The sequence below is a fragment of the Eutrema salsugineum genome, unplaced genomic scaffold (genome assembly GCF_000478725.1).
Source record: "Eutrema salsugineum unplaced genomic scaffold, Eutsalg1_0 scaffold_1, whole genome shotgun sequence".
NCBI lineage: Eukaryota > Viridiplantae > Streptophyta > Magnoliopsida > Brassicales > Brassicaceae > Eutrema > Eutrema salsugineum.
The window spans coordinates 104,926-127,106 of record NW_006256909.1 but is presented as its reverse complement, the minus strand read 5'-3'; the positions used below and the strand labels follow the sequence as shown (position 1 = coordinate 127,106).

At 41.2% G+C, this 22,181-nt stretch overlaps 7 protein-coding genes across 13 annotated transcripts in view; 1 reads left to right on the top strand and 6 right to left on the bottom strand.

Annotated features, from left to right (window-relative positions):
* Window positions 1–54: 54 nt before the first annotated feature.
* Window positions 55–2,821, bottom strand: LOC18028364. 3 transcript variants are annotated; one of them, XM_024148940.1, is made up of 8 exons: window positions 2,728–2,821; window positions 2,268–2,541; window positions 1,972–2,151; window positions 1,746–1,817; window positions 1,467–1,657; window positions 969–1,384; window positions 629–813; window positions 55–545 (listed from the first exon to the last, which is right to left on the bottom strand). In XM_024148940.1, the coding sequence occupies exons 2-8, from the start codon at window positions 2,350–2,352 to the stop codon at window positions 172–174; spliced, it is 1,503 nt and encodes a 500-aa protein (XP_024004708.1). In that variant the 5' UTR covers window positions 2,353–2,541; window positions 2,728–2,821; the 3' UTR covers window positions 55–171. The 3 variants fall into 3 exon arrangements, with proteins under 3 accessions (XP_024004708.1, XP_006411641.1, XP_024004709.1); XM_006411578.2 differs by lacking the exon at window positions 2,728–2,821 and having other exon boundaries at window positions 2,268–2,612; XM_024148941.1 differs by lacking the exons at window positions 1,746–1,817; window positions 2,728–2,821 and having other exon boundaries at window positions 2,268–2,612.
* On the top strand, window positions 2,734–3,496 carry LOC18028365 (chromatin-remodeling complex subunit ies6). Its single transcript, XM_006411576.2, has 3 exons — window positions 2,734–2,994; window positions 3,079–3,146; window positions 3,232–3,496. The coding sequence occupies exons 1-3, from the start codon at window positions 2,823–2,825 to the stop codon at window positions 3,361–3,363; spliced, it is 372 nt and encodes a 123-aa protein (XP_006411639.1). The 5' UTR covers window positions 2,734–2,822; the 3' UTR covers window positions 3,364–3,496.
* LOC18028363 lies at window positions 3,471–4,494 on the bottom strand. Its single transcript, XM_006411577.2, has 5 exons — window positions 4,412–4,494; window positions 4,235–4,329; window positions 4,003–4,142; window positions 3,814–3,895; window positions 3,471–3,725 (listed from the first exon to the last, which is right to left on the bottom strand). The coding sequence occupies exons 1-5, from the start codon at window positions 4,446–4,448 to the stop codon at window positions 3,612–3,614; spliced, it is 468 nt and encodes a 155-aa protein (XP_006411640.1). The 5' UTR covers window positions 4,449–4,494; the 3' UTR covers window positions 3,471–3,611.
* A 374-nt stretch (window positions 4,495–4,868) lies between these two features.
* Window positions 4,869–7,394, bottom strand: LOC18028362 (DDB1- and CUL4-associated factor 8). Of its 2 annotated transcripts, none has more exons than XM_006411575.2 (5): window positions 7,118–7,394; window positions 6,525–6,776; window positions 6,302–6,445; window positions 5,482–6,153; window positions 4,869–5,319 (listed from the first exon to the last, which is right to left on the bottom strand). In XM_006411575.2, the coding sequence occupies exons 1-5, from the start codon at window positions 7,235–7,237 to the stop codon at window positions 5,098–5,100; spliced, it is 1,410 nt and encodes a 469-aa protein (XP_006411638.1). In that variant the 5' UTR covers window positions 7,238–7,394; the 3' UTR covers window positions 4,869–5,097. The 2 variants fall into 2 exon arrangements, with proteins under 2 accessions (XP_006411638.1, XP_024005862.1); XM_024150094.1 differs by having other exon boundaries at window positions 6,525–6,764.
* Window positions 7,395–7,522: 128 nt separating this feature from the next.
* LOC18028804 (serine/threonine-protein kinase STY46) lies at window positions 7,523–12,411 on the bottom strand. Of its 4 annotated transcripts, none has more exons than XM_006411573.2 (16): window positions 11,894–12,411; window positions 11,501–11,615; window positions 11,174–11,268; window positions 10,960–11,079; window positions 10,784–10,868; window positions 10,233–10,343; window positions 9,937–9,987; window positions 9,569–9,744; window positions 9,359–9,466; window positions 9,180–9,253; window positions 8,903–9,078; window positions 8,517–8,612; window positions 8,226–8,306; window positions 8,083–8,136; window positions 7,859–7,993; window positions 7,523–7,766 (listed from the first exon to the last, which is right to left on the bottom strand). In XM_006411573.2, exons 1-16 carry the CDS (start codon window positions 12,100–12,102, stop codon window positions 7,671–7,673), a joined length of 1,782 nt encoding a protein of 593 aa, XP_006411636.1. In that variant the 5' UTR covers window positions 12,103–12,411; the 3' UTR covers window positions 7,523–7,670. The 4 variants fall into 4 exon arrangements, with proteins under 4 accessions (XP_006411636.1, XP_006411637.1, XP_024005127.1 ...); XM_006411574.2 differs by having other exon boundaries at window positions 9,569–9,750; window positions 11,894–12,409; XM_024149359.1 differs by having other exon boundaries at window positions 10,784–10,838; window positions 11,894–12,409.
* A 3,018-nt stretch (window positions 12,412–15,429) lies between these two features.
* On the bottom strand, window positions 15,430–16,792 carry LOC18028803 (heterodimeric geranylgeranyl pyrophosphate synthase small subunit, chloroplastic). Its single transcript, XM_006411571.2, has 2 exons — window positions 16,315–16,792; window positions 15,430–16,199 (listed from the first exon to the last, which is right to left on the bottom strand). The coding sequence occupies exons 1-2, from the start codon at window positions 16,666–16,668 to the stop codon at window positions 15,543–15,545; spliced, it is 1,011 nt and encodes a 336-aa protein (XP_006411634.1). The 5' UTR covers window positions 16,669–16,792; the 3' UTR covers window positions 15,430–15,542.
* The window catches only part of LOC18028802 (transcriptional elongation regulator MINIYO), a 5,809-nt gene continuing 363 nt past the window's right edge, over window positions 16,736–22,181 (bottom strand). The window contains 10 exon segments of the mRNA XM_024148764.1: window positions 16,736–17,128; window positions 17,222–17,437; window positions 17,540–19,134; window positions 19,137–19,680; window positions 19,828–20,025; window positions 20,152–20,412; window positions 20,507–20,612; window positions 20,706–20,884; window positions 21,018–21,133; window positions 21,204–22,089. Of these exon segments, the coding sequence (XP_024004532.1) occupies window positions 16,943–17,128; window positions 17,222–17,437; window positions 17,540–19,134; window positions 19,137–19,680; window positions 19,828–20,025; window positions 20,152–20,412; window positions 20,507–20,612; window positions 20,706–20,884; window positions 21,018–21,133; window positions 21,204–22,089 (4,287 nt within the window). The 3' untranslated portion in view covers window positions 16,736–16,942.

Below are 22,181 nucleotides of genomic sequence, written 5' to 3'. Positions count from 1 at the left end.
TGTTAAGTACAATTGAGTTATGAGCGTTTGATTCTTCAAATCTAAGGATTATGATTCAAAAAGAAGTATATATGCAATATAAATTGGAAAACTTGGAATTTAATCCACCCGTAGAGAACGATCAAACAAAAGCCAAAGAAAGAAAGACAGTAGTGTACAATGTTTTCTGCCTCAACCAGCTTTAGAAGTTCTTACTACTTTTGGCAGCTCAACGGAATCAAGATCCCCAGGGTAAGGAGTCCAGAGCCCAAAGCCGCCTCGGCTCTCCTTCAAACTTTCTCCTTTCCCTTTGAGTTCCTTAAGAGACTTGACCCACTCGATCTTCGAGGAATGTTCTCGGATGTGAGGGTGCAGTTCAAATAGTGAGTTGTACTCACAGTTCTGAAACATGAACAGCTTGAAGGCTCCTTTTAGTCTGTCCACTACGTACCCAAAGCTTAGCTGGTCCCTCGGTGTTAACAGGTGTACCTCGTTGAACCACAGGCAGCTGAACAGATTGTTCATTGCAGTGTGCTCTCTTATTATCACCGCTCCCTCTGGAACATCTGTGTAACACAAGACAAGGGGCTTAGGCTTCGCAATATTAACAAGGCGCATGATGACATCCATCTTTTGTTACGGTCTTTACCACTAACAGTGTTCTTCTTGATGCTCCATGGTTCCAATCCTTCATACCGATATATTTTCATGTGAAGATCAACCAGAGGTCGGGCATATCGCTTTCTCCTCTTGCACGCATCAGCTTCCTCATATATGTTTCGGTGGTGTTTGTGTTGAGCAATGGCAAAGGTTTGTTTCCCGCGCCACAAATACCTGAAAGACAGATGGAAACCGGAATATGCATGACTGATAGAGGATATCCATCATGTGTTGATAATGAACTCTGTGGAGAAGTATATAATCTCATCTATGGACATATAGTCGTATATCCTTGGCTACTTGTTTTAAAAATTTCATGTATTTCTTACCTTTCTAAAATAAGCAAGGGATCAACAATAAGCTCCATTTTCCCATCAATCCAAATGCTGTACTGTGCTTCAGGGAATAACCTGTGAGTTAAGATTTTCGGGACTTTACCGTTCCTCCTAGGTTCGTCATATGGAGGAGTTTTCAGTAGAATGAGACGCCAAATGCCAACCCATTTGCCTCCTTTAACATCTTTCCTCAGAGTAGAGTTTTTTCTTAAAAAATCGAGAGAGACCTCGTCTACTACCATAAGGAAACAGAAGAGACTCTTGGAACGCTCGCTTATGTTTGATGGCTGGTGGGGTTCATCATATGCATCGAAAATCCCTGTTGCAACCACGAATCTACATTTCTTTACGTATTCTTTATCCAGAGATGACATTTCTGCACCACCACGGGGCATGAATCCACAATGGACCTGAAAAGTTTGGGTAGCAAACGTTTACAAGTTATTTAGTGGTAGAACAAGTATAGCCATCAAATAAAGAAGAGCCTTTTACCTTCATCTCGGGTTTCAGTTTAAAGCTTTCTTCTCGTTCAGACCAGCTTATGTTGCCGCCAAATAGAGGAAACTGAGACTTAGAAGATTCGTCCTCTGTTATGTAGGTCAGATTCCTGACTATTGTATCTGCGGTTTTTCCACTCGGAAGGAGCACCTGATCAGGGTCATAGGCTACTGGAATGGGGCATCCTACCAAAATATCAAAAAAGAAGAATTTTTAGTAAGCGTCAATCGAGAATAAGCAGAAGCTAAATAGACTTGACTATGAAAATCTCACGGTGCTGCGGTTTTGCTACAAATCCAATCGTGTCTAACATGAGATAAAGTCTGCCTTCTTTGTTGCATATGGCTGCAAGTGAATTACCAAGAACATCATGTTACTCTAATCCATCCATTACTCTCATAACAAGAGTTGGATTCCTAGACCGAGAAGACTTGAGTGTATATCATATGCTAGAAATCGGTATCTAGTGAAGATTGACAAGACGAAACATGTAGAATACCTGAGAAGAATGAAAGTGAAGACTGACAGGACCAAACATGAAAGAGCAGCGCAACAAGAATGAGAAGCATCCACACAATGCCTCCAACAAGAAGCAACCGAAGGAATCCGGCCTTCCAAAGTTTGTTCATAGTGAAATCAGTATGCAGTCTAGTGGGAGAGAAGAAGCCAGCCTCAGCATCTGTACAAATTTAGACGAAGAAAGAAACGAAAGCGTTGGAGAAATACTCAGCTTTACAGGTGCTATACCTAATTTCTTCTAATCATTCTCAACAAAAAAAAAAAAAAAAGGCCGACCTTTTTTAGATTGTGCGTTTTGAGTGCTCCTTTCTCCCCGGCGGCTCAACCGCACAGAAAGTGATCGCTGAAAATCACTCATCATCGCTGCTGTCTTTGGCTTCTCATCACTACCAACACATAGATACCATCTCTAGAACACATAGAGAGCTACTTTGCAGGCAAAACCAAAGCGAAAGAAAGAGGCCAGCTTTGATTTTGAAAAGTAGGAGGAAATCCCAACAGATCTCAGATCAGATTTTGATCAACTTACGAGAAAAGAAAAATTGAAATCCTGAAGAAGAAGACGAAGAGATTCTCCCTTAGAATCATCAATCAACGCATATGGATGGATGGATCTACATTATAAACAAACTCACTCTTTTTGCTATGTAAATGCCGAATTATAGCAAATCGGTTTACTGAGTTTTTACCGAACCGGGCCCGGTTATTAACAATCGGCTTAAAAGGAAAAACGTACGTGTGTATAAGGAAGGATTCTTCGTCGTCGTCCTCCTCGATCGGATTTGGTACCTAACCAAACCTCTAGGGTTTGACACAGAGAGAGAGAGAGAGATGGAGGCCGAGCTGGTGGAGGCAGATATAGTAGTTCCGATGAAATTGAGCTTTAAGAAGATACAGGCGTATGAAAAGTACCCAAAGGGTCAGTCTCGAGGAAGGTGGAAACACCTCAAGCAGATTCTTCAAGCAGAGAATTTCCAAGATTATCCTCCCGAAGAACCCAATTGTTAGTCTGATTCAGCTTTAATCCCCTCAAAGTGAAAGTGAATCAATCTTTGTTTTAATTTGAATCTCTTCTGGGTGTGCGCAGATATGAACATAGAGTCGGCTCCATCGACTCAACCATGCAAGAGAATTTGCGACATAACTGGATATCAGGTACGCAACAGTTGAAGAAGATGGATAGACTCTCAATTGATCTCGTCTCGTCTGATAATATGGTGTGGTTTTGGAATTGTGACAGGCACCATATGTAGACCCAAGAACGAATCTGCGGTATGCAAATGCGGATGTGTTCAAGACTCTAAGGTCACTCTCTACCGAGCAAGTCCAGCAGTATCTCTCCATTCGCAATGCTGCTGTTGTTCTCAAGTAGCTTGCTTCTTCAGCTCACACAAGACCAGTCCATATCTCTTATTCTTACTTGTATAACCATTATTATGTTGATCGCTTTTGTGCACCTTATTATAAGGGACATGGTTCTAAAGTTTTCAAACATATTTGAATTATTTGGCTACATCTTGCAAAGTCCAAAGCATAATCATATCATACAAAGTAAGAAGGAGACGTTGATTCTTTCTTCATCAACATCCTTTGCAGTCTACAAAACTCTGAAAAAGCCTCTCATGGGGCTTTCCTCAAGATCAAAGCCAGTATGTAACACAGAGCAGAGTCCACCGATGATAGCGCAACAATGAAGACAGCTACAAGAGAGAGACTCAGTGTGGCAGTCTTGAGCTGTGCCCAAAACAAAACAAACAAAAAAAAAACAAAAGTTAGATATCTATCATCATTTTCAAAACCAACCACAAGACTTGGCACATACCGTGGTTGTAAAACTTGGCCACTCTATGAATTTCAGCTGGCTCGGTTGCTCAGCCATAAAGGAGAAGAGAGACCTCGTGCTCCTTTTCAAGAAAAGATGAACAAACAAACAAACAAAAAATTCAACGGAACGGACATACAGAACCTTCCAGCTTGATCGTGTGAGTGTGTGTGAGAATTCATTTCATACCAGAAGATGTCCCAAACAAGGCTCAGCCATAAGGGCTCTTCGGGTAGCTCGTCACGGAAGCTCGGGCTTTGACGAGCCAAACCTACAGATACCGTGCAATACCCACCCACATGCTTATAGCTCACTCTCCCATTGAGACACTACAACAAGGAAAACATACACACACACAGGTTATTGCAAAAGCTGCCTGAGCTGTTACTTGTCTTAACCCGCTTAGAGAAGATAAAATTACCGAATCCCAAGGAAACTTGAAGCTGCTTGCTCCGAACCCATTGCGTCTCTGAATCCGGTGTGTCGGGATTTTGGGATGAGCCAATCGGATTAAACCTATGAATCAAAATTGAACACTAACATCAGAAGCAGCGCAGCACCAACACCAAGTATAGAGGCCACTGGAACTAATAGTGACCTGAACCATTTGTGAGCATCCCCGGAGAAACCACCATCCTCTCGAAATCCAAGTCACTCGATTCGAACAAGTTCGAGGAAGACGAAGATACCCAAAGGGTCGCTAACCTTCGATTATCTATGGGCCTTTTTGGGCTTAAATTGTTTAGATAACAAACCCGTTTTTTATTTTGGGCTTGACACTCGCGCCTCGTCTTCCTCGAACTTTTCGGCCTTTTTGGGCTTAAAGTTTTAATGGGCTAAATTACAAAAGCCTTTTGGACTTTATTTTTAACTTTCGGGCCCAATCATTAAGCCCCATTATCAGTAATATTATCAGAAAATCCTCGTCTTCTTTTTTTTTTTAACATCATATTAACGGAATGTCCGAAAGTAAATAAATAAATTCATTCCAAAAAAGTTTGTTACTAATTGCAGACCGATCCTTAGATAAAATGTTTTACAAAGTGAAAATGTATATGGTTTATTTTGTAATATGTACATTTTATTTCTAGATTTATTTGACGTTTGAACTATTTATTACTCTATAAGTGTTTTATTCAGTCTTTTTTTTTTTCTATTTTTTTTTGTGGATATATATAAAATACCTGTGTACTGTCTAATTGATACAAGTTATATCATCTGCATCATCCTTTAGCACCATCATCGCAATCATCATCACCATCCTTCGTAATCTCAACATCGACTTCACCATTCTCTACCTCCTCCACAACCATCATCATCATCATCATCATCATCATCATCATCATCTTCTGAACTCTCATCACTAACTTCATCATCAGAATCATCATCTTCCTCATCATCTTCATCATCATCATCATCCACATACAACCCGCGCGGATTGAACGCATGATCATATCCGTCTTCATCATAAAACAGGAACCAACGAGGGTTACCAGAAACCGAAGCCTGTTTCCAAGAAGCAACATACAGACAATTAGTTGATCTTTCAAAACCATATTCAGCCTCCCGTCAGATGTATACATTCTTGTAAACCAAGGCATATATCCGAGTCTTGAAACACAAAAGAAAAAAAAAAAGACAAACGAGGTTAGCAATAGATGGCATTACCTTTTTTGCAGCTCCAGGGGAAGTGGGTTTCTCAGTTCCTCCAGGAGTCCATATTTTGATGTCAGTCTCGACTCCACAACTAGACAGCAGTGGCAAGTGAGGATGAGACTCTACACAGTTGACAACATGTTTATCTGCTTCCATGGCACGGAGAAGCTCGCCGTCTTTCTTCGTCCATATGAATATTCGGCCACAGTCAGAACCACTAACCACGTACTCACACTTGGGTCCGAAAAAGGTGACACCTTTGACTGTTTCGCGGTTCTTGTGCTCTTTAAAAACCTGCGGCTGCGGGGTCGTCCTCTCCTCAGCAACAGTCGAAGAGGGATTTGGGCCGAGCCCCATATCAGGGGTGAAAAGATAGATGAAGTCGTCACGAAATGAAGCAAGGAGCTCACTTTGATCAGAGAAAGCAAGACCTGTTATTCCCACATGGTCGTTTCCAATCAAATGGCGAGGACAAAAGTGGTCTACGGGCTGGGCAAAGTTATACCAACCCTCAGAGCGATAGCTGCGAATATCATAGACACGAGCATACTCATCCATCCCAGCCACCGCGAAAAGACCTGGGTTCCTCGGATCAACTGCAATTGCATTCAAGTAGACAACTAAATTGAACTTTGCTTCTTTACAAGTGAAAAGATTTGTAGCCACCCGAGTCCTAAGATCAAACTGAAAATTATGAAATCAATCAATCAATCAATCAATCATGCTGTTATTATCATCTACGTTTTGAAAACAATGACCAACAACAACAACAACAACAAGAAGAAAAAGAGAAAAAGGGGGGCTTGTCTTAAGTACAAGAACAACAACTCACATGCTTGACAACGCCGTCCTCGCCACAAGTATAGAATGAGAATGGACTTGCAGGCTCAACAGCCAACTTGTGGACCCGTCCTTGATGTTTACCCAACAAACAAGTCTCTACTTGTCCAGACTCTAGAATTTTGGAAGAGCGGACCTGAGAGTTTTGGAATATAATGAAGAGAGAGGCCACAAAAATCGGAAGGAAACAACGAGGTCCCGAGAGGAGGGTGCACCTGGCCATCAGCAGCAGATGTGACAATGGTGCGATCGTCAGAGAAAGGCATAAACTTGGCTTGGAAGATATTGTTGCAATGGCCAGAATCGAAAGAGAGTTTGACGGAAGCCGTGTCCCAATCCCAAAGAATAACTTGCCTGTCATCAGAAGCTGAAAGGAGGATGTCTCCATCTGCATTGAAGCTTACTGTGTTGACACAACCCTTATGCTTTCGGAGCTTCTTGTGGAGTCCAAGACGCTGTAATAGATGCTGAACGAGCAAACCCTGAATCAGTGATATCCAAAATGGAATTGTTCTTGTACAAACACATTCTGAGAACCAACGATATATTGGGTAAACCGAAGCTAGATTTGTTGGGATTCAAGGAACTACAACTCAATCATTGTTTGTTGTTGGGTAATCCATATCAACGACGGTGAAGCAAAGAACTAATTAATAACCCTAGAACTTGATTAGTAGAAATTCTGAGTGAGAGAGAAATTCAATGAATATCAATTAGAAGCCCTAAGAAATGATGTTCCGGAATTGGAATCACAGCAATAAAAGTCGAAACAACAAAGGAAAAGCGAAGAAGAAGAAGAGCGAGAGACCTGAGAGGCTGAAAAGCGGTTGGAGAAATTGCGATTGGGCAATCGACCCAACTCCCTTTCACAAATTCTGACGACGGAATGGTCGGTGGTTCTCGGCTTTTTGGCCGGCCGTCCACTCATATTCCCAGAAATTGTCTATAGCTTAGCTATGCGTCGGTGATTGAACGAGTAAGGATGATGAAGAATGGTGTAAAACCAAAAAAACCCTAAACCTAAACTTTGTGTTCTCTCTCGCTCAAACCGGAAGAAGATAAATCTGTCAAAGAATCTGTTTGCGTCTTTGTTAACCGGAAGAAGATAATTGAAGATAAATCTGTTAACTGAAGAAAACGAGTGTTTTTGAGTGTTTTTTTTTCATTCTCTAATTTTTTTTCTCAATAATTAAGAAGAATATAACTTGAAGTGAGTAGACAAACTACAATGGGTGGTGTAAATTACAGAGAGGAAGGATGAAAATCAATTTTGAATAGCAGAGCAACAAACAAAGTAAAAAAAACACACAAACTCTCTCGCGCGCTATACAGTCTTTTTGATGACAAAATAAATATCAATATCAATGATGATGATGATGTGATGTTGCGCTTCTCCTGAGTGCCGCAAAGATACCTCCTGTTGCTGATCTTTTCTTCTCCTCCCCCTCTTCTCCTACCTAATACACACACACAATCATATTCCAATGTTATATTTATTTTCTTACTCTTTCTCTTACTTTGGACTAATTTCTTTCTCTGTAATACTTACTTCCTTGGCTATCTGTTCCAGCTGCTCTATGATCTCTGAGAAGTCCGGTCTCACCGTTGGATCCTTCTCCCACAATCTCTCCAGCAGCTCTTTCATTTTCGGATGCGTGTTCTTCGGTATTGTTGGCCGTAATCCCTGAAATCACCCACCAACCTTTTTTTTAGCTTCTTCCCACATAATGCACAAAATCAAAAAAAAAAAAAAAAGCAAATTTTTTTTTTTACTTTTTGGACCACCCCGACTGCTGCCTGCAATGGCGTCAGGTATTCATATGGAAGCTGCCATCATATAAAACCCCTGAGTTAGTTAGTTAGTTAGTTCATACTAACACCTCGTTTTCTATTCGTTGGACAAGTCACGCAAGTACCTTGCCAGTCAACAACTCCCATAGCACAATCCCGTAGCTGAAAACGTCAGCCTTGTGATCATATGGCTTGTGTTCTATCACCTGCATTCCACAGTATTATTATTACTCTTTTTTTTTGTCAGAATTTGAGGTTACAATACTGGTTCTAGTCATCTCATAGCTACCAATTTTTGTATATCCACCAGAGACCATGTCAGATATGTTTCACATTTCACGATTGCAACACTTAATCGTCACACAGGGGAGAACAAACAAAAAAAGAGATTTGCCAAAGCAAGCCGTTCATCATACCTCTGGAGCCATCCAGCGATATGTTCCAGTTTCAGCTGTCATTACTCCAGTTTCTGCTTTTACTCTAGCCACCCCAAAGTCTGCAACCTTAACAACCTGTACTAACAACCCACACACCACCATGAATCCGCAACTCTATAGGTTATGAGCGAATCATAATGAATATGATGACATGCATCCTGTCGAACACATGCTCAATGATATTGCATCTGTTGTCATGCAGCAGCACAATGTGTTATTTGAGCATTAAAATGAAGTACCGTTTCATCCAAAGTATGTAAGCTCATCCTAAATGCCAATTCATACATTCACACTACAAAGCTACTCAATGCACATGGTGTGCAGAAAGAGAATGAAAATAAAATCACCAAGCTGTAAAACGTTACCTCATTTTCGTCCATTAAAAGGTTTGCAGCCTTCAAATCTCGGTGAATTATGTTATTTTGGTGTAAGTAGTTCATCCCTTTGCAAATATCTATAGCTACTTTAAACAAAGTCGGAAGCTTAAAGACGCCTTTTTGCTTGTGTAGATAGTCATATACACTTCCACCGGGCATGAATTCTATTATATGTGAAAGAGACAAAAGACGGGAGCGAAAAATAATAAGCATAGACATTATATCAAACAGAACAATGCGCATAAAGATGGTCACTCCAACATACCTGTAACAATACACAGATGTGGAGGTTTGGTGCAAGCACCAATGAACTGAACGACGTTTTTGTGCCGAACTTTCCTGAAAACGGGAAGATTGATTTTGAGTGACATCTTACGAATCTCAGATGCTTTTGTTTTATCTGCACATAAGTTCACAAGTGAACAGATATGAAGGCACACAAACCTCATAATAAAGACTTCTTGGGCAAACTCTTTCTCTAGCTCAGAATCTAGACGCTCTGGCTTGAGGACTTTTATAGCAACTTCCTGGCTACAGTATGTACCTTTGTACCTGAATAATACAAGAGGTAAGGAGAAAGAGGGATAGATATTAGCATCTGAGCATCTGAGCATCTTAAGATAATAATGCGATTGATAGCTTGAGCTAACTTACAGATCTCCATAAGAACCAGCCGCTATTTTATGCCCAAATTTCAACTGTTTAAGGTTGATTTCCCAAACATCAGTTCCATCATTGGGTATTGCAACATGGTTTCTCGCCGTTCTGGCACCTGTTTGCCCGTTTTCCTTTTCAGGAGAGAAGGATTGCTGCATAGGCCAGCTTTGGTCCTGCAACTGAGTGATGAAAAATTCTTATTAACTTATAACAAGACATGAACGTGAGATGTCATCACTGTGAAAAAGTATAAGACTCTATATGAACCACACAACTACATTTCATTTCAGAATTAAGTGCTTCGGAAGGAAAGAGTAGTCAATATTCGCTCGAAAGCAGTTAAATTTGCAACGGAAAATACATACCTCAATTTTTGCTGCTTCTTTCTCCAACGCTATTCTAAGTCTTTCTATTTCCTGAATAATTTAAAAGGTAGCATACTACCCACAGTTATAACCCGGAATCTTTCTCATGTAAAAAAATAGTTGCGTTTCAGCTATTAGATCAGTACACGGTAAATGAATCCACAAGTCAAAGGACCTCTTTAAAATGAATAAACCTTGCCAACAAAATTCTGTTTTATAGAGCATAGATACTTTACAAGCTCATTGCAATAGCGAAGAAAAGAGGAAAAAGGAAAACGACAACAACAAAAAAATACCTCGTACGGCCAACCATCAACGACAAAAACATCTAGTGAGAAGCCATCAGTTGTAGAAAAAGCATGGGCCTCTTGAATGTTCAGCCCAAGCTCAGCAAGCAATGCAGTTAACTGCAACATTTACATTGGCTTGGTAAGCATTGAAGAATCAATATGATCATACGAGCTTGATGTTTTTCAAAAATCATATTCATATTTATACTTGTAATTGTCGAACACATAAATATTCTAATTGATGACATCACACTCCTACATACTTTTTTCTACTACATACCATTCTTTTTAACTTAGAAATGTCAAAAAGAAGTTTTTTAGCTTACAGACTGTGTTTGGGAGCAAGGAACAAGACTATTGTGACAGTAAATGTATCCTCATTTTCAAGCATGGGTGAAAAAAAAAGCAGACACTTGCCATGTTGGATTATGCAAGAAAAGAGAAACCCTCTTATTTTATGCAATTTCGATTGAAAAACATAAGAAGTTGTAACTCATGTGAAAATAAAACAAGTTGCTAAACCCATTTCTTCCGAGAAACAAGCACCGATCAAATACCTGAAAAAGGAGTTTAGGCTTGTCTTCTGTGGAAAAGGTTATCTCATGCAAGGGCCTGTAGTCGGATCGACAGGGTAAGTTGGAACTGGGACAATTAAAGATTCGTTTGCCAGAATGAAAAACAAATATAAACTTGAGTTGTTGCATTTCTCTGAGATCTGCATGAAAGTACATACCGGGAATACAGTGAATTGTTACGCACAGAGTTGTCCCCCTCCTCGTCCTGGGATCTACTTGCTGCAAGTGCAAGTGCTTCAAGATTGGGCGATGAACCAAAGGCCGGCGGGGGATGAATGCTATCAAAAAGAGAGGTTGAAATAGAGTCAGAGATGATTGTTTGTTTTAATGGAATGTTAAAGAATGAAGAAGTGGCACTTCTCACAGGCAAACCTTTTTTTGGTAGAGAGTCTAGGAGAAGTTTGATCAGCGTCATTACTAAGAGAGTCCGTGGTAGTCGAGTCAGCTGAGATCCCCGCAGGTTGAACCTTAAGAAAAGATCAGTCACCAAACATCCTGTGAGCCCACAAAGCCAAAATTTCACAGAGGCAAACATAAAAGATGAAAGATCAGGCCAGGGAATCGGAACAAGCAACCGAAATATGCTGCCGAATCAGGAGAAATCTCGACAAGTGATTTGAATGGGTTGGCTAGAAGTAAAGGAAGAGAACAAAATTTGAAATAATGATTGCATCGCCATAAGACTGGGAATCAACTCACCTGCACGAGACGAACTTCGATAGCTGGCCTGTTATCCGGATCATGAGCTGAATGCAGTAATCTCTTGTGCATCAGCACGTCTTCTGCTCTCTCTACATTGACATCCAAAGCATACCTAAAGAAAATGAATTTTTGAGCCTCCTATTACGTAAATCTATTATACTGAGAGGGAACACACTTTTTTGGACCCAAAAAAAAATTCTGAAGCAAAACAAAATCAGGCAGCCTAAGATATAAGATATATGATTGAAAGGCCTCTTGACTCCATGAAAAAAAAAACTAAGATGTTGCAGGAGGAGAGGACAAATCTAATACAGGCTGGATAAATCTGGAAGCCTAACCTAAGGAGGGGCACATGCAGACGCCGACAATGTATGAGAATGAAAGAGTTACCGAGCGGGGAGGCGATTGAAGTGAGACCAGAGCTCGTCCTCGAAACCAGGGCGATCCGTGTCTTGGATGCCAGATTGACGGAGACGGCGGAGAACCTCATCGAAAACCTCCAGTTTCATGCGCTCACGACGGTCTATGGCAGCCTGCGACGTAGGTAAGGCGTCGGTAATCACTCTACTACCGCAACTCTCGTTGTCCTCCATCACCATTGACGACGACGAGAGAGGAGAAACAGAGAGAGAGACAGAGAGGGAAAAGGAAAAGAAAATAAAGTGGTTGCAACAAGAAAGGAAAGTGAAGGATTGATTTAAGATCTCTCTTGCGATTTACGTGAGAATCCCCTTTTTGATTGATACAGAGTTAGGGAAGAAGATGAATGATGAGATTTTAAGAAGAAATTCAAATTGAGAATAGAGATGCGATCAGAATTCAGGAGGCAGAAGAGAAGACAAGAGAAGAGAGTGCTTTATTTAACGTTTTATCTCCTTCTTCTTCCTCTTGCTTGGTTCGCTGTTTGTTTAATGTTTAGGGTCCAAAACGACGCCGTCGTCGGCAGTGAATGACTCATGCCGCCGTGGCGATGCTAATCCTTTAACGACTGAGGGTATTCATGGAATTTCAAATTGGGGAAGCTTTTCTCCGTTTTAATTGATTAATTAATCGCAATTAAAACCGTGATTAACGAAATCAATATCAAAACACATTCTCCATTTGTCCCTCAGCCTTTGGCGTTAATGTGACCCCACTCCTCCTCTCCTCCATGGCATATTCCACTGACGACCCCACACTTATCCGGATCAGGTTCCACCTTTCCTTTTACTATTTCTCCCCCCATTTTCTCTTACTTCTCCCTTTTCAAACCCCTTACTTTCCTGGATCCTTTAAAACACCCCTTTCTCCATTCGGATCCATAAAATACATATGGACGTCAAAACAAAATCAGAATAGTTTGCGGTGTCAATTGCATACATTTTCAATTTTTTTTTTTTTTGCTGTCACATACATTTTCCATTATTTAGTGGCTTTTCTTGTTGGGGTTTAAATAATGTTTATATTTTCGTCTGAAAAATAGTTTATTTGACACGTAAAACTGGCACCCACATATATAAAAAGATTCGAGAAAGATAATTAGGGCCCAAATATATAGACGTCTCACTCGCATGTGACTCCCTCATGTTTGGAGACATTTTTGTCCAAATTAACGTTTAATCGATTGTCTTCTCCCTAAACTAAGCTTAAATTGATTGCATTAAACCGAGGTTTTGCAATGCATCATTCATATGATTAATAAGGCATATTATGCATGTAAGTTGGAAAATACCACCTATTATGCGGATGTGATTTGGAGCAAATACGAATGTGGAAATCATAATAAATTATATACACTAGCTATATAACGAATGTGGCTTATATCTATGTTGTGATCAAAGTTGTACAATATAGATTATAATAAACGTAATATATAATGGAGTATCACGTGGTGCATGAATGGCTGCTCTTGTATTTTACGATTATAAAAATGTCTATATGGTCTTTTATTATAATCCATTCTAAACATACTGTAAAACTATATATAGTTAAAGACCCATATCGTGTTGACCAAAAATAATAAATAAGGCATATTGTAAAAAGAATCTCACAAAGGAGATGGCATTTATATTTATACGTACAGAACAAAATTTGAGGATTAAACACCCACGCATATCACGATTATTTAGCAATTAGTCTAAATCTTAATGCAATGGGACGTCGAATAATTTTCGATCATCTTGGGAGAGATTATATTAGACGTCTTCAAAGATAAATGAACATGATTACTAATTAATTAAACCCAAACCAAAAAAAAAACAAAAAAAAAAATCAATACAGTATTGGTAAATGAGATTTTGGTATTAAAAATAATAATAATCCAGGATATGATCAATCAGGAAGGAGTTGACCAGAGAGGGTAAAGATGCGGCAGCCAGAAAAGGAATAAACCACTTTGATTCGGTAATCAGTATTTAGTAAATGGCTAATCAGTAGTAATTATAGTATTGGTCCCAAATGTCGGTGATGTGGCAACACACGTCTGCATTTCATCCGACGTGGAGTGTTGTCCCTTTACACTCACCAAAGGTCGCGTCTTTTAAGCGGGAAGGCCAGCGAGGCCGCGACTTGTCGCCGTTCCAAAGTTACTAGCCACCATCTGTTTTCAGCAATACCACTTCTTCTTTTTATATATTTTATATATTTTTTTCACTACTATACTTTTTCTTCTTCCTCTTCTTTTTTATCCATTTGAATCAATCTTATCTACGACATTCCCTCCTCCGATGCTTCTACTTTTTTCCTCATAAGCTTCTGTATGCGATGCTAAGGTGAACCAACACTAATTTGGTTAACCTGCATTTTTCGATTAAATAACCGTGTGGTAGGAGATCGATGTATATTATTAATACATCCTGAGTATTATGTTAGATCGACGAAATAATGACAATATTAGTATATATTATCTTGTTCAGATGATGAAGCAACAAAATATGGGATACATGTGTATATTTCCTTTATTCATTGATCAAGTACCAAGATATAGTTTACCAAAAAACAAAAACAAAAATTAAGAAGTACCAAGATATATTAATTATAGATTCAACTACTGAGCGTGAGCGCAAATGTCAGATCTCTTAGAAAATATTATCACCATATAAGAAACAACGTTTTAATTATTTTCTCAGTAAACCCTAATGATCAGTTGACACACACACCGTCGGTCAAGGATCATGTTAATGGAAACGGCCAAACTAAGAGAAACAATGGTATATATAAAGAGGTCATGAGATTTATTTTGTGAACAGCTAAATGATAATATGTGTTTTACATAATTAAATCATAATTCACGAGAGCCAGATTTATGTAGTTCGTATTGCACGATCCATTTATCGTCTACAGAAAAACAAATGCGAAGAAAGTGTATGACAGATTCATTGAATTGAGGCATTCCAATCTATGTAGCTTACACGTTTTACTCTTACTCAAATTAACTAATTAACCTGGAAACATATAAAATTACCAGTTGATGCAATTCAGAGTCAAGATTTAGATTTAATCGTTAAACATATAAAACTTAATTCCTTTTTAAAAAATATGAAAGCATTTTTTTCCTCTAAAAAGGTAAGAGTTCAACAATTACATTGGCACACTATATAATTCATTAGTCCAATCAAACACGTTTAATTAGGTACGCAATCTCAGATTATTCAGTACTCCAATAATTTTTTAAAAAATGGTAGTGATAATCCGCATGAAAGAGAGTGGCGATTTCTGTGTGTTTTAATTAATTAAAGAAAGAAAGAAAGAAAGAATACAATGTGGGGATAGTGATGCAATGATGTAATGTAGATGTGCATACAGACAGTGGATAAGATGGCCACCGATTAATAGTGGAAAGGGTTTAAAGAAACATAGACTTGGCTTTGGTCTTGATCTGTAAGAAAAAAAAAACAATAGTAAATGTGTGACATTCGCAAATTTCTTAATGTGATGGAAATGTTGGCGAACTGAAGCATAAAATAATATTTATATGTTGGGTTCAGACATCATCGTCGGACACAACACGTATGAGAATGAAGGCCCATATCCATATTGGAAGGAGGCCCAAATAGATAAATCAGAGATGAAGAGGGAAGTCTCGGTGAGCAGCGTAGTCAACGAAGCTGTAGAGAGGAGCAACAGCTGCAAACTTGTCAAAGACTTGGAGCTCCTTCTTGGCCTTTACACTGAGCTCTTCCGCCATTTCCATTGCCCTCTCTGCTCCAAAGAGACCCGCATAGTTCTTCTTCTTCTTCTTCTTATTGTCGTCATCATCATATTTATAGTCTGTGATGTCATCCACCACCTGATACAGCATTCCAACGGCTCTCCCGTACCTCCGGAGCGCCTCGAGCTCGTGGTGGGAGGCACCGGCCAAGAGCCCCCCGCAGACGGCAGAGCATTCCCCCATGGCTCCGAATTTCTTCTCCTGAGCAAAGGAAAGAGGAAAGGGGCCTCCTCCTTCAAGGTCAAGGTCAACGTACTGACCTGCAGCCATACCGGTGGAGCCGACGGAGCGGGCAATCTCGGAGATGAGACTGAGGATGGTGGCTCGGGGAACAAGCTCAGGAGGCGTGTGGGAGACAATGTGCTGGAAGCCGAGTGGGAAGAGAGCGTCACCTGCGAGGATGGCCATGTCTGCCCCGTACACTGTGTGGTTTGATGGCTTCCCTCTCCGCACTGGATCATCGTCCATACAGGGCAGGTCGTCGTGAATCAGTGAAGCCGCGTGCACCTGACTTGTTTTTTATATCATCAATTCACATATATTTCTAGGCTCACTCCTATTAACCAAGCAACAGATTTAGATTGGGGGAAACGGGAAAGAGAGAGAGAGAGATGAATCGAACCATTTCTAGGGCACAGGCGGTGGGGAAAGCGGCGAGGCGGTCACCACCAAGGAGCTCGCAGGCGGCCACACACATTACAGGAGGGGCTCGCTTCGCGCCTTGTGCGAGTACTGAGTATCTCATCGCCTCGTAGATCCCCGCCGGGTACTTTACCGGTATCGCTTCGTCTAGCTTCTCGTTTATCTCTCCGATTAGCGTTGTCCAATACTTCCTCAGATCGAAGTTGTTGGACGAGCCCGACGCCGACGACGACCGAATTGATGCGCCAGAGCGTCTCATCGGAACATGGACAAGGGGTCCTTTCTCCGGACAGAAGCTTGGCGTCAACGGGGTCGCTGAAGCGCTAAACAGCATCGCCTCGTCGGATTTGAGAGATCTCTTAGATGTATTATTTAATTGTTGTGTCTAAATACTAGTACTCTAAGTTTTAAAACTTTTCTGTGCCCCAATAATGGGTTTCCGTCAAGTTCATGTTTTGGACATTCCTCCTCCTACAGATATGATCATCTAATTACTGTTTGTTCGATATTATAGCCAATTCGGATCTAACTTACACACCTCTCTTGTCCAAAGACTACTTGTAACCAAAAAAAATTACACTTTGTTTCCTCCCCAATGACACTTTGTTTCACCTTCTTCCACACAAGGCGGCGGATTTGAGCTTCTCCAGCTCCGAGAGGAACGAGGAGTTGCCTTCGCAAGCCTCCTTCAACACCTCCATTCTTCTCTCTCTCTCACTCGTCTGCGCTGCTGATTCTTCTTCCATCGCATTTGCACCCCATTTACTATACCTCAGGAGATCCACCATCATCCCCTGAAACATTGAACTCTCGCTTCATTTATCATCATCCTTTTACTCGTCACTTTGTAAACCGCAAAAAATGTTTCATGGGATTTCTCCACTTACCTCCCGATGCCGCTTTCTGGATAAATCTCTCACAAGAGACTTTACAATCTTATTCCTCATCGACACTCCTCCTTTATCCTTGGCTCCATTGCAGAACACTAAATGTGAAAAGTGATGCACAACCAGTGTGAAGGCTAATGATCCTCGCGTCGCTGCTCTGTCCAGAGCTCCACCTGTCCATGACTTCAGGTACGCCTCAAGGACGCCCTCGTTTTCCTGTCAAATCAATCAACCATTTAATCTTACGTCGGTACTTAAAGATGCCATTTGTTCAACACTATATAAAGAGTGGCCTTTTTTTTTCCCCCGCAAAACTACCTCAGCCGGTTCGAGGTAACCTTCTGCATCTCCCAAGCATTTGTCTAGACTCGGCAGCAGCTCAAGAACATGGGTATTGGAGAGCACAGTCCATGCCGAAAGCCGAATTGAGGGTTCCACACATTGATGCAAGTACATCGACATCTGCCGGCCATACAGTAGGTCCCCATACGACACTGCAGCATATTGCTCCACTAGCATCTCCACAAAAGTTGAGTAATTCTCGGAAATGTCAGACTTGAACCCCAGGAGCTCACTTTCACGATGATTTTGTCTCCTTTCATCAAGAACCTGCCCATAGAGCTCCTGGAGAAAATTGTACAGGTTCCTAGTGTTCTTGTCCTCGATGATCTCCATTCCAACAAGCAACACGTTGGACAAAGCGTGAAACTTCCAAACCAACGGCACACTCAAAACAGGAGATGGAAGCGATCCCAACCCAGACGATGACTCAAGTCCTGCAAGACAGAAAACTCCGGCTTTTGCGACTTCAATCAACTCTGCGGATTCTGGTGCCCCTTCTGAGGTTTTACCACCGTGGACTGCTGAGATGGAGCTCAGAAACCAGTGTGGAGGCAGGGGCATTCTCTGGTGAGCCCACTCTGTGATTAGTGAGTCTGATTTTTGGTCCTGCGTTGAACAATTTGGCATTTCACCGTCCTCCTGAATAGTCTCCAGACCAACTGCGCCTTTCCTTGTCCCACTGACTCCCTTCTCGGATTTAGATTTCTTCTTTGGGTGCAACCATCTAAGTTTGAAGTGAGAAACGAGCACATTGCTCATACGATCATAATCCCATTCACTACATTTCCAGTCAAACGTTATGGTTCTTTTGTTTGACTTGATGCAGCAGGCCAGGTGTTCTAAAGCATGCGGTCCAAGGACATAGCCGAAGGCTTTTTCCACAAGTAAATGATCCCTTGGACCTGCAATCAAGCATATAGCTAAAGCGGAGTTTATTTTGTCCATCAAGAAAACCGATCCCTCCTCATTCTGCGAGTTTATTTGAGAGATATTAAGAAAGAGACTCAGAAGGCCGGCATCAGCTTGTGCCAACAGAACTCTAGTTGACCAAAACCCACCACCCCTAGCTCCCCAACCAAGTCCCACCCCAGGAGCTAGTCCACCTCGTTTATGTAGCTCAATGGATTGTATGATGGACCATTCTGATGCAACGGAATCTCTAAAAGAGCTCCACACAGATGTTAGGTCACCAAGAGACTCTGTCAGTATTCCTTTTGCAAGCACAGACTCATCTCTAACAGAAACGCTTCCCTGAGGAGAAGCTTTCATCTTAGATCTAGCAGATTCTATCAGAGTTTGGATGGACACGATAGTTCGTGTTAATCCATGAAGGCAACTCACAGAAGCTAACGCTAGTTCTTCATCTTGAGACTGTTCTCTTAGAATACACAAAAATTCCATAAAAGAGGAACACCTGGACGGGTCTTTCCCACACCTACTTACGGCTGCAACGGAAAAACTAAGAAGCTTGTGCTTGATGATGGTGAGGCCAATCTTTGGAACAAACTCCGGCAGCCATGGCAGAGGTTCTTCCTCTCCATGGGCAGAGATTTTCTCAAGAACGTTGGAATTGTACGCATGACACCCGAATACAACCACAACAGAGAAGTAGTGGACGCAGAGACACTTTCGATTCCTCTCTCCCACTCGAGTAATTTGGGGGCCACTGCTATCCAGCTCAGTGCTGTATCAATCAAAGGGCTAACATATCTCCAGTCCCAAGCCCCAGTTTCATTCTGTGGAATGTTTTGTGAGTACATACTAGGAAGTGTTCCGGCAAAAGCCTCAAGGACCAGGTAAGCTTCCTTTGACACAGAAGTAAACTCGCAGACGAGATTTTTCTCCTTGAGCTTTTCAAATGATGGGCAACTCAACCACAGACACAGAGCTGGGAATAGCTCTGGGAATCGAGATATGCAACAGCCATTTTGGATACAGACCTTCCAAAACCGGAGTTGTTCGACCATCAAATCAGATGAAAGTTTGCAGTTCTGCTTCCCTAACTTAACCCATGAGTCAAGAGAGGAGGTGAACTGAAACAAATGCCAAGTGACCGCATTGAATGTCCCATTCTTCACAAACTCCATGCAAGTACTTTTGTCACTCCGGGCCAATACCTTAAAGAAGTTAAAAAGAGAGTAAATACAAAGATAGGTTACCAAAGCTCTGAGGATTGACAGCTTAAAAAACTTGTATCCTCAGGTTTTGTCAAAAAATTAACATAACGACCCCAAGATAATTTTGTGCGAGCGGAGCAGCATTACCTTTAAGAGGCGAACCGAATGGATCTGAGAAGGAAGAACGTCCATTCTTTTGTTCAACTTGAATCTTTTCACAATTGTTTGCACAAATTTCGGATACTTCAAAATTGCAGTAGTGCATTTTGGAGAATGTCTTGCTATCGCAATAGTAACAGAAATGATGCTCTCCTCGAGCGCTGCTGTTGCTGCTGTTGCTTCTGTCTGACATCATGACATAAAATAAATGTAAAAAAAAAAACAGAAACCTAAGCCACTGGTTAAGCAACACAACGAGAGTGTTCCTTGCTGAGTTACACACAGGTATAAATATATAGAAAGTAATCTCACCTCGAGAAGGTGATAAATTCTTGCAAGAATATCCATTCTGACAAGACCGGCAGCAACATCTTGTCCGGCTACAAAAACGTCTTTCTGGATAGTTTCCGTATCTTCTGCCCCGTCCTCCACGATTTCTTCACGGAAAGGAACAATGTTGGAAGGTTTGGCGCTATACTTCCAGTAGCAACCACGGAGGAAGCCGAGATCAATCTCTGGCTTACTCCTGAACACAGAGGCCGTGGAGATGTCCTTTACGTGAGGTCCCATGTTCTGGAAACAGAAATGGATTTTATCAGTTTGTACATATAGTTTCAAGTTACAGTAGGACTATAACTTCTTTGGAATGAGAAAAAATCAATTATACCTCCAAAATATCAAAGAAGTTCTCATTATGAGAACAGCTCAGTAGACACTGAATCACTTTCATACATGCTAGAACAACAGAGGTATGGTTGTCATCAAGAGCCATCCTTAAGAAGAAAATTAACTTATATTGATAAGAACGAACAATATATGATGTATGAGCATTAACTTCACAATTAAGTCTCACATTACACCCATACCTCAATGCTAAGACAAGCTCAGGTTCCGGTCCGAGGGCATAAGCCCAGATCGCTTCCCAATCAGTGGATTTATCTTTTTCATCCCTTATGGAGCCGATTCTGCTCTGACAAAGTTTGTATAGAGATTTGTCGAGTACAGATGCAAGCAGATGCAAAGCAAGGCATCTTTGCCCCGGAATCTGACATATTAATGCAAACAAAATCAATGAGCGATGAGAGAGTAAAACAGCAGTCCCAGCCAACAGATTTTCTTCAGCACAAAGAACTTTAATCACTCTTTATCATCAGAACTAAAATCTGCAGCAATCATACCACACTTCGTGCGAGTGCAATAGCTTCTTTGATGGTGTACCCTGCTGCCCCAGGGTCCCCCTCAGTTCTCAAGTAGTCACGTTCAACAGCAGATCCAACGCTAGACCAGGTTTCACCTGTAAATTAAAATGTGTAAGAAGAAGCTAAAGATTTTGTCATCAGAATCGCTTGTATTGTTCTACTCACCAGTTTTAGCTGCTGGGACGACAACATTTTCAACGACATTCCCGTCAAAAGAAAACCTCAAATCCCTGGCTGCCTCAACCCTCTCAGTCCATGTATCCCACAAGAAGCCTTGGGCTAACACTGGATTTTGCACCACACGTCTTTCTTTTGGCACTGCTATCACTTGAGAGGCAGATGGAGTAACAGCCAGGCCCTGTGGTGGATGAATATCAGGCCTGACGAAGTGACCCTCTGTTCTTAAATTCTTAGTTTCCTCGGTGGCATTGGACAAACCCGGCAATGAATGCTTTCGTTTCTTCAGTTTGTCCAGGCCTCGTTTCTTCAAAATGCTTAGTAATGCAGGATCCATCTTCTCCAATAACTCAGCCTGTGCCTCTGCAATCTCTTCATGTGACATCGTCTGCAACCGTGCATGGTTCTCTGCATCAATATCACTATCAAGAGATGAAGATGCCTGTCTAGTTCCAAGTCCATTCGATCCGTCAAAAGAAGTCCTTTCCTGGCTCCCGAGATTTTTAATAGGCGTTGCTTTCTCAGAAACAATTTCTCCCTGGCCTGATGCAAAACCAAACCGTGTTGTAGAAAAGTCTTGGCTTATTGTAGCGAGTAGAGTGTTGCGGTGATCCACGTCCATGGGAGAAGTGGTCGCATCAGACATCGACCTGGCTTCAAACTTGTGAGCTTTCCGTGATTCGTGGGAGTTATTATATGTGGATGTGGGATCATCCCCAGAGAGCATATCTTTCCACCTCCTGAGCTCCATATCTTTTTTCTCCTTTCTATGAAGCGGTTTAGCAAAAGCAGCAATGGAGTGTGCATTCATGAAACGTTCTTCTTCCTCATTGCCATCATCCTCCTCGACATTAGATTGGACAGGAGACCAATGCTACAAAAATCAAACATGAGAAAGAGGAAATTAGAGCTGGAATACATTGAAACAAGTGCCTTAAATTCAAGATAGAATTTTCGAGGAGAACC

Bases quoted from the DNA above. Each gene is read 5' to 3' on its own strand.
- LOC18028364 (XM_024148940.1), bottom strand. From the start codon at position 2,352: ATGATGAGTGATTTTCAGCGATCACTTTCTGTGCGGTTGAGCCGCCGG. The intron at 1,658-1,745 runs GTGAGATTTTCA...ATATTTTGGTAG, and splicing joins TGTAGCAAAACCGCAGCACC to GATGCCCCATTCCAGTAGCC. The intron at 1,385-1,466 runs GTAAAAGGCTCT...CAAACTTTTCAG, and splicing joins AACTGAAACCCGAGATGAAG to GTCCATTGTGGATTCATGCC.
- LOC18028365 (XM_006411576.2), top strand. From the start codon at position 2,823: ATGGAGGCCGAGCTGGTGGAGGCAGATATAGTAGTTCCGATGAAATTG. The intron at 2,995-3,078 runs GTTAGTCTGATT...GGGTGTGCGCAG, and splicing joins TCCTCCCGAAGAACCCAATT to ATATGAACATAGAGTCGGCT. The intron at 3,147-3,231 runs GTACGCAACAGT...GAATTGTGACAG, and splicing joins GCGACATAACTGGATATCAG to GCACCATATGTAGACCCAAG.
- LOC18028363 (XM_006411577.2), bottom strand. From the start codon at position 4,448: ATGGTGGTTTCTCCGGGGATGCTCACAAATGGTTCAG. The intron at 4,330-4,411 runs GTCACTATTAGT...TTTGATTCATAG, and splicing joins GATGCTCACAAATGGTTCAG to GTTTAATCCGATTGGCTCAT. The intron at 3,896-4,002 runs GTATGAAATGAA...TTTCTTGAAAAG, and splicing joins CTTGTTTGGGACATCTTCTG to GAGCACGAGGTCTCTCTTCT.
- LOC18028362 (XM_006411575.2), bottom strand. From the start codon at position 7,237: ATGAGTGGACGGCCGGCCAAAAAGCCGAGAACCACCGACCATTCCGTC. The intron at 6,446-6,524 runs GTGCACCCTCCT...CAAAACTCTCAG, and splicing joins CATCTGCTGCTGATGGCCAG to GTCCGCTCTTCCAAAATTCT. The intron at 6,154-6,301 runs GTGAGTTGTTGT...CATAATTTTCAG, and splicing joins AGGACGGCGTTGTCAAGCAT to TTTGATCTTAGGACTCGGGT.
- LOC18028804 (XM_006411574.2), bottom strand. From the start codon at position 12,102: ATGGTGATGGAGGACAACGAGAGTTGCGGTAGTAGAGTGATTACCGAC. The intron at 11,616-11,893 runs GTAACTCTTTCA...CATTTTCTTTAG, and splicing joins TTCAATCGCCTCCCCGCTCG to GTATGCTTTGGATGTCAATG. The intron at 9,467-9,568 runs GTAAGTTAGCTC...TGTATTATTCAG, and splicing joins GCTGGTTCTTATGGAGATCT to GTACAAAGGTACATACTGTA.
- LOC18028803 (XM_006411571.2), bottom strand. From the start codon at position 16,668: ATGCTGTTTAGCGCTTCAGCGACCCCGTTGACGCCAAGCTTCTGTCCG. The intron at 16,200-16,314 runs GTTCGATTCATC...AAAACAAGTCAG, and splicing joins CCGCCTGTGCCCTAGAAATG to GTGCACGCGGCTTCACTGAT.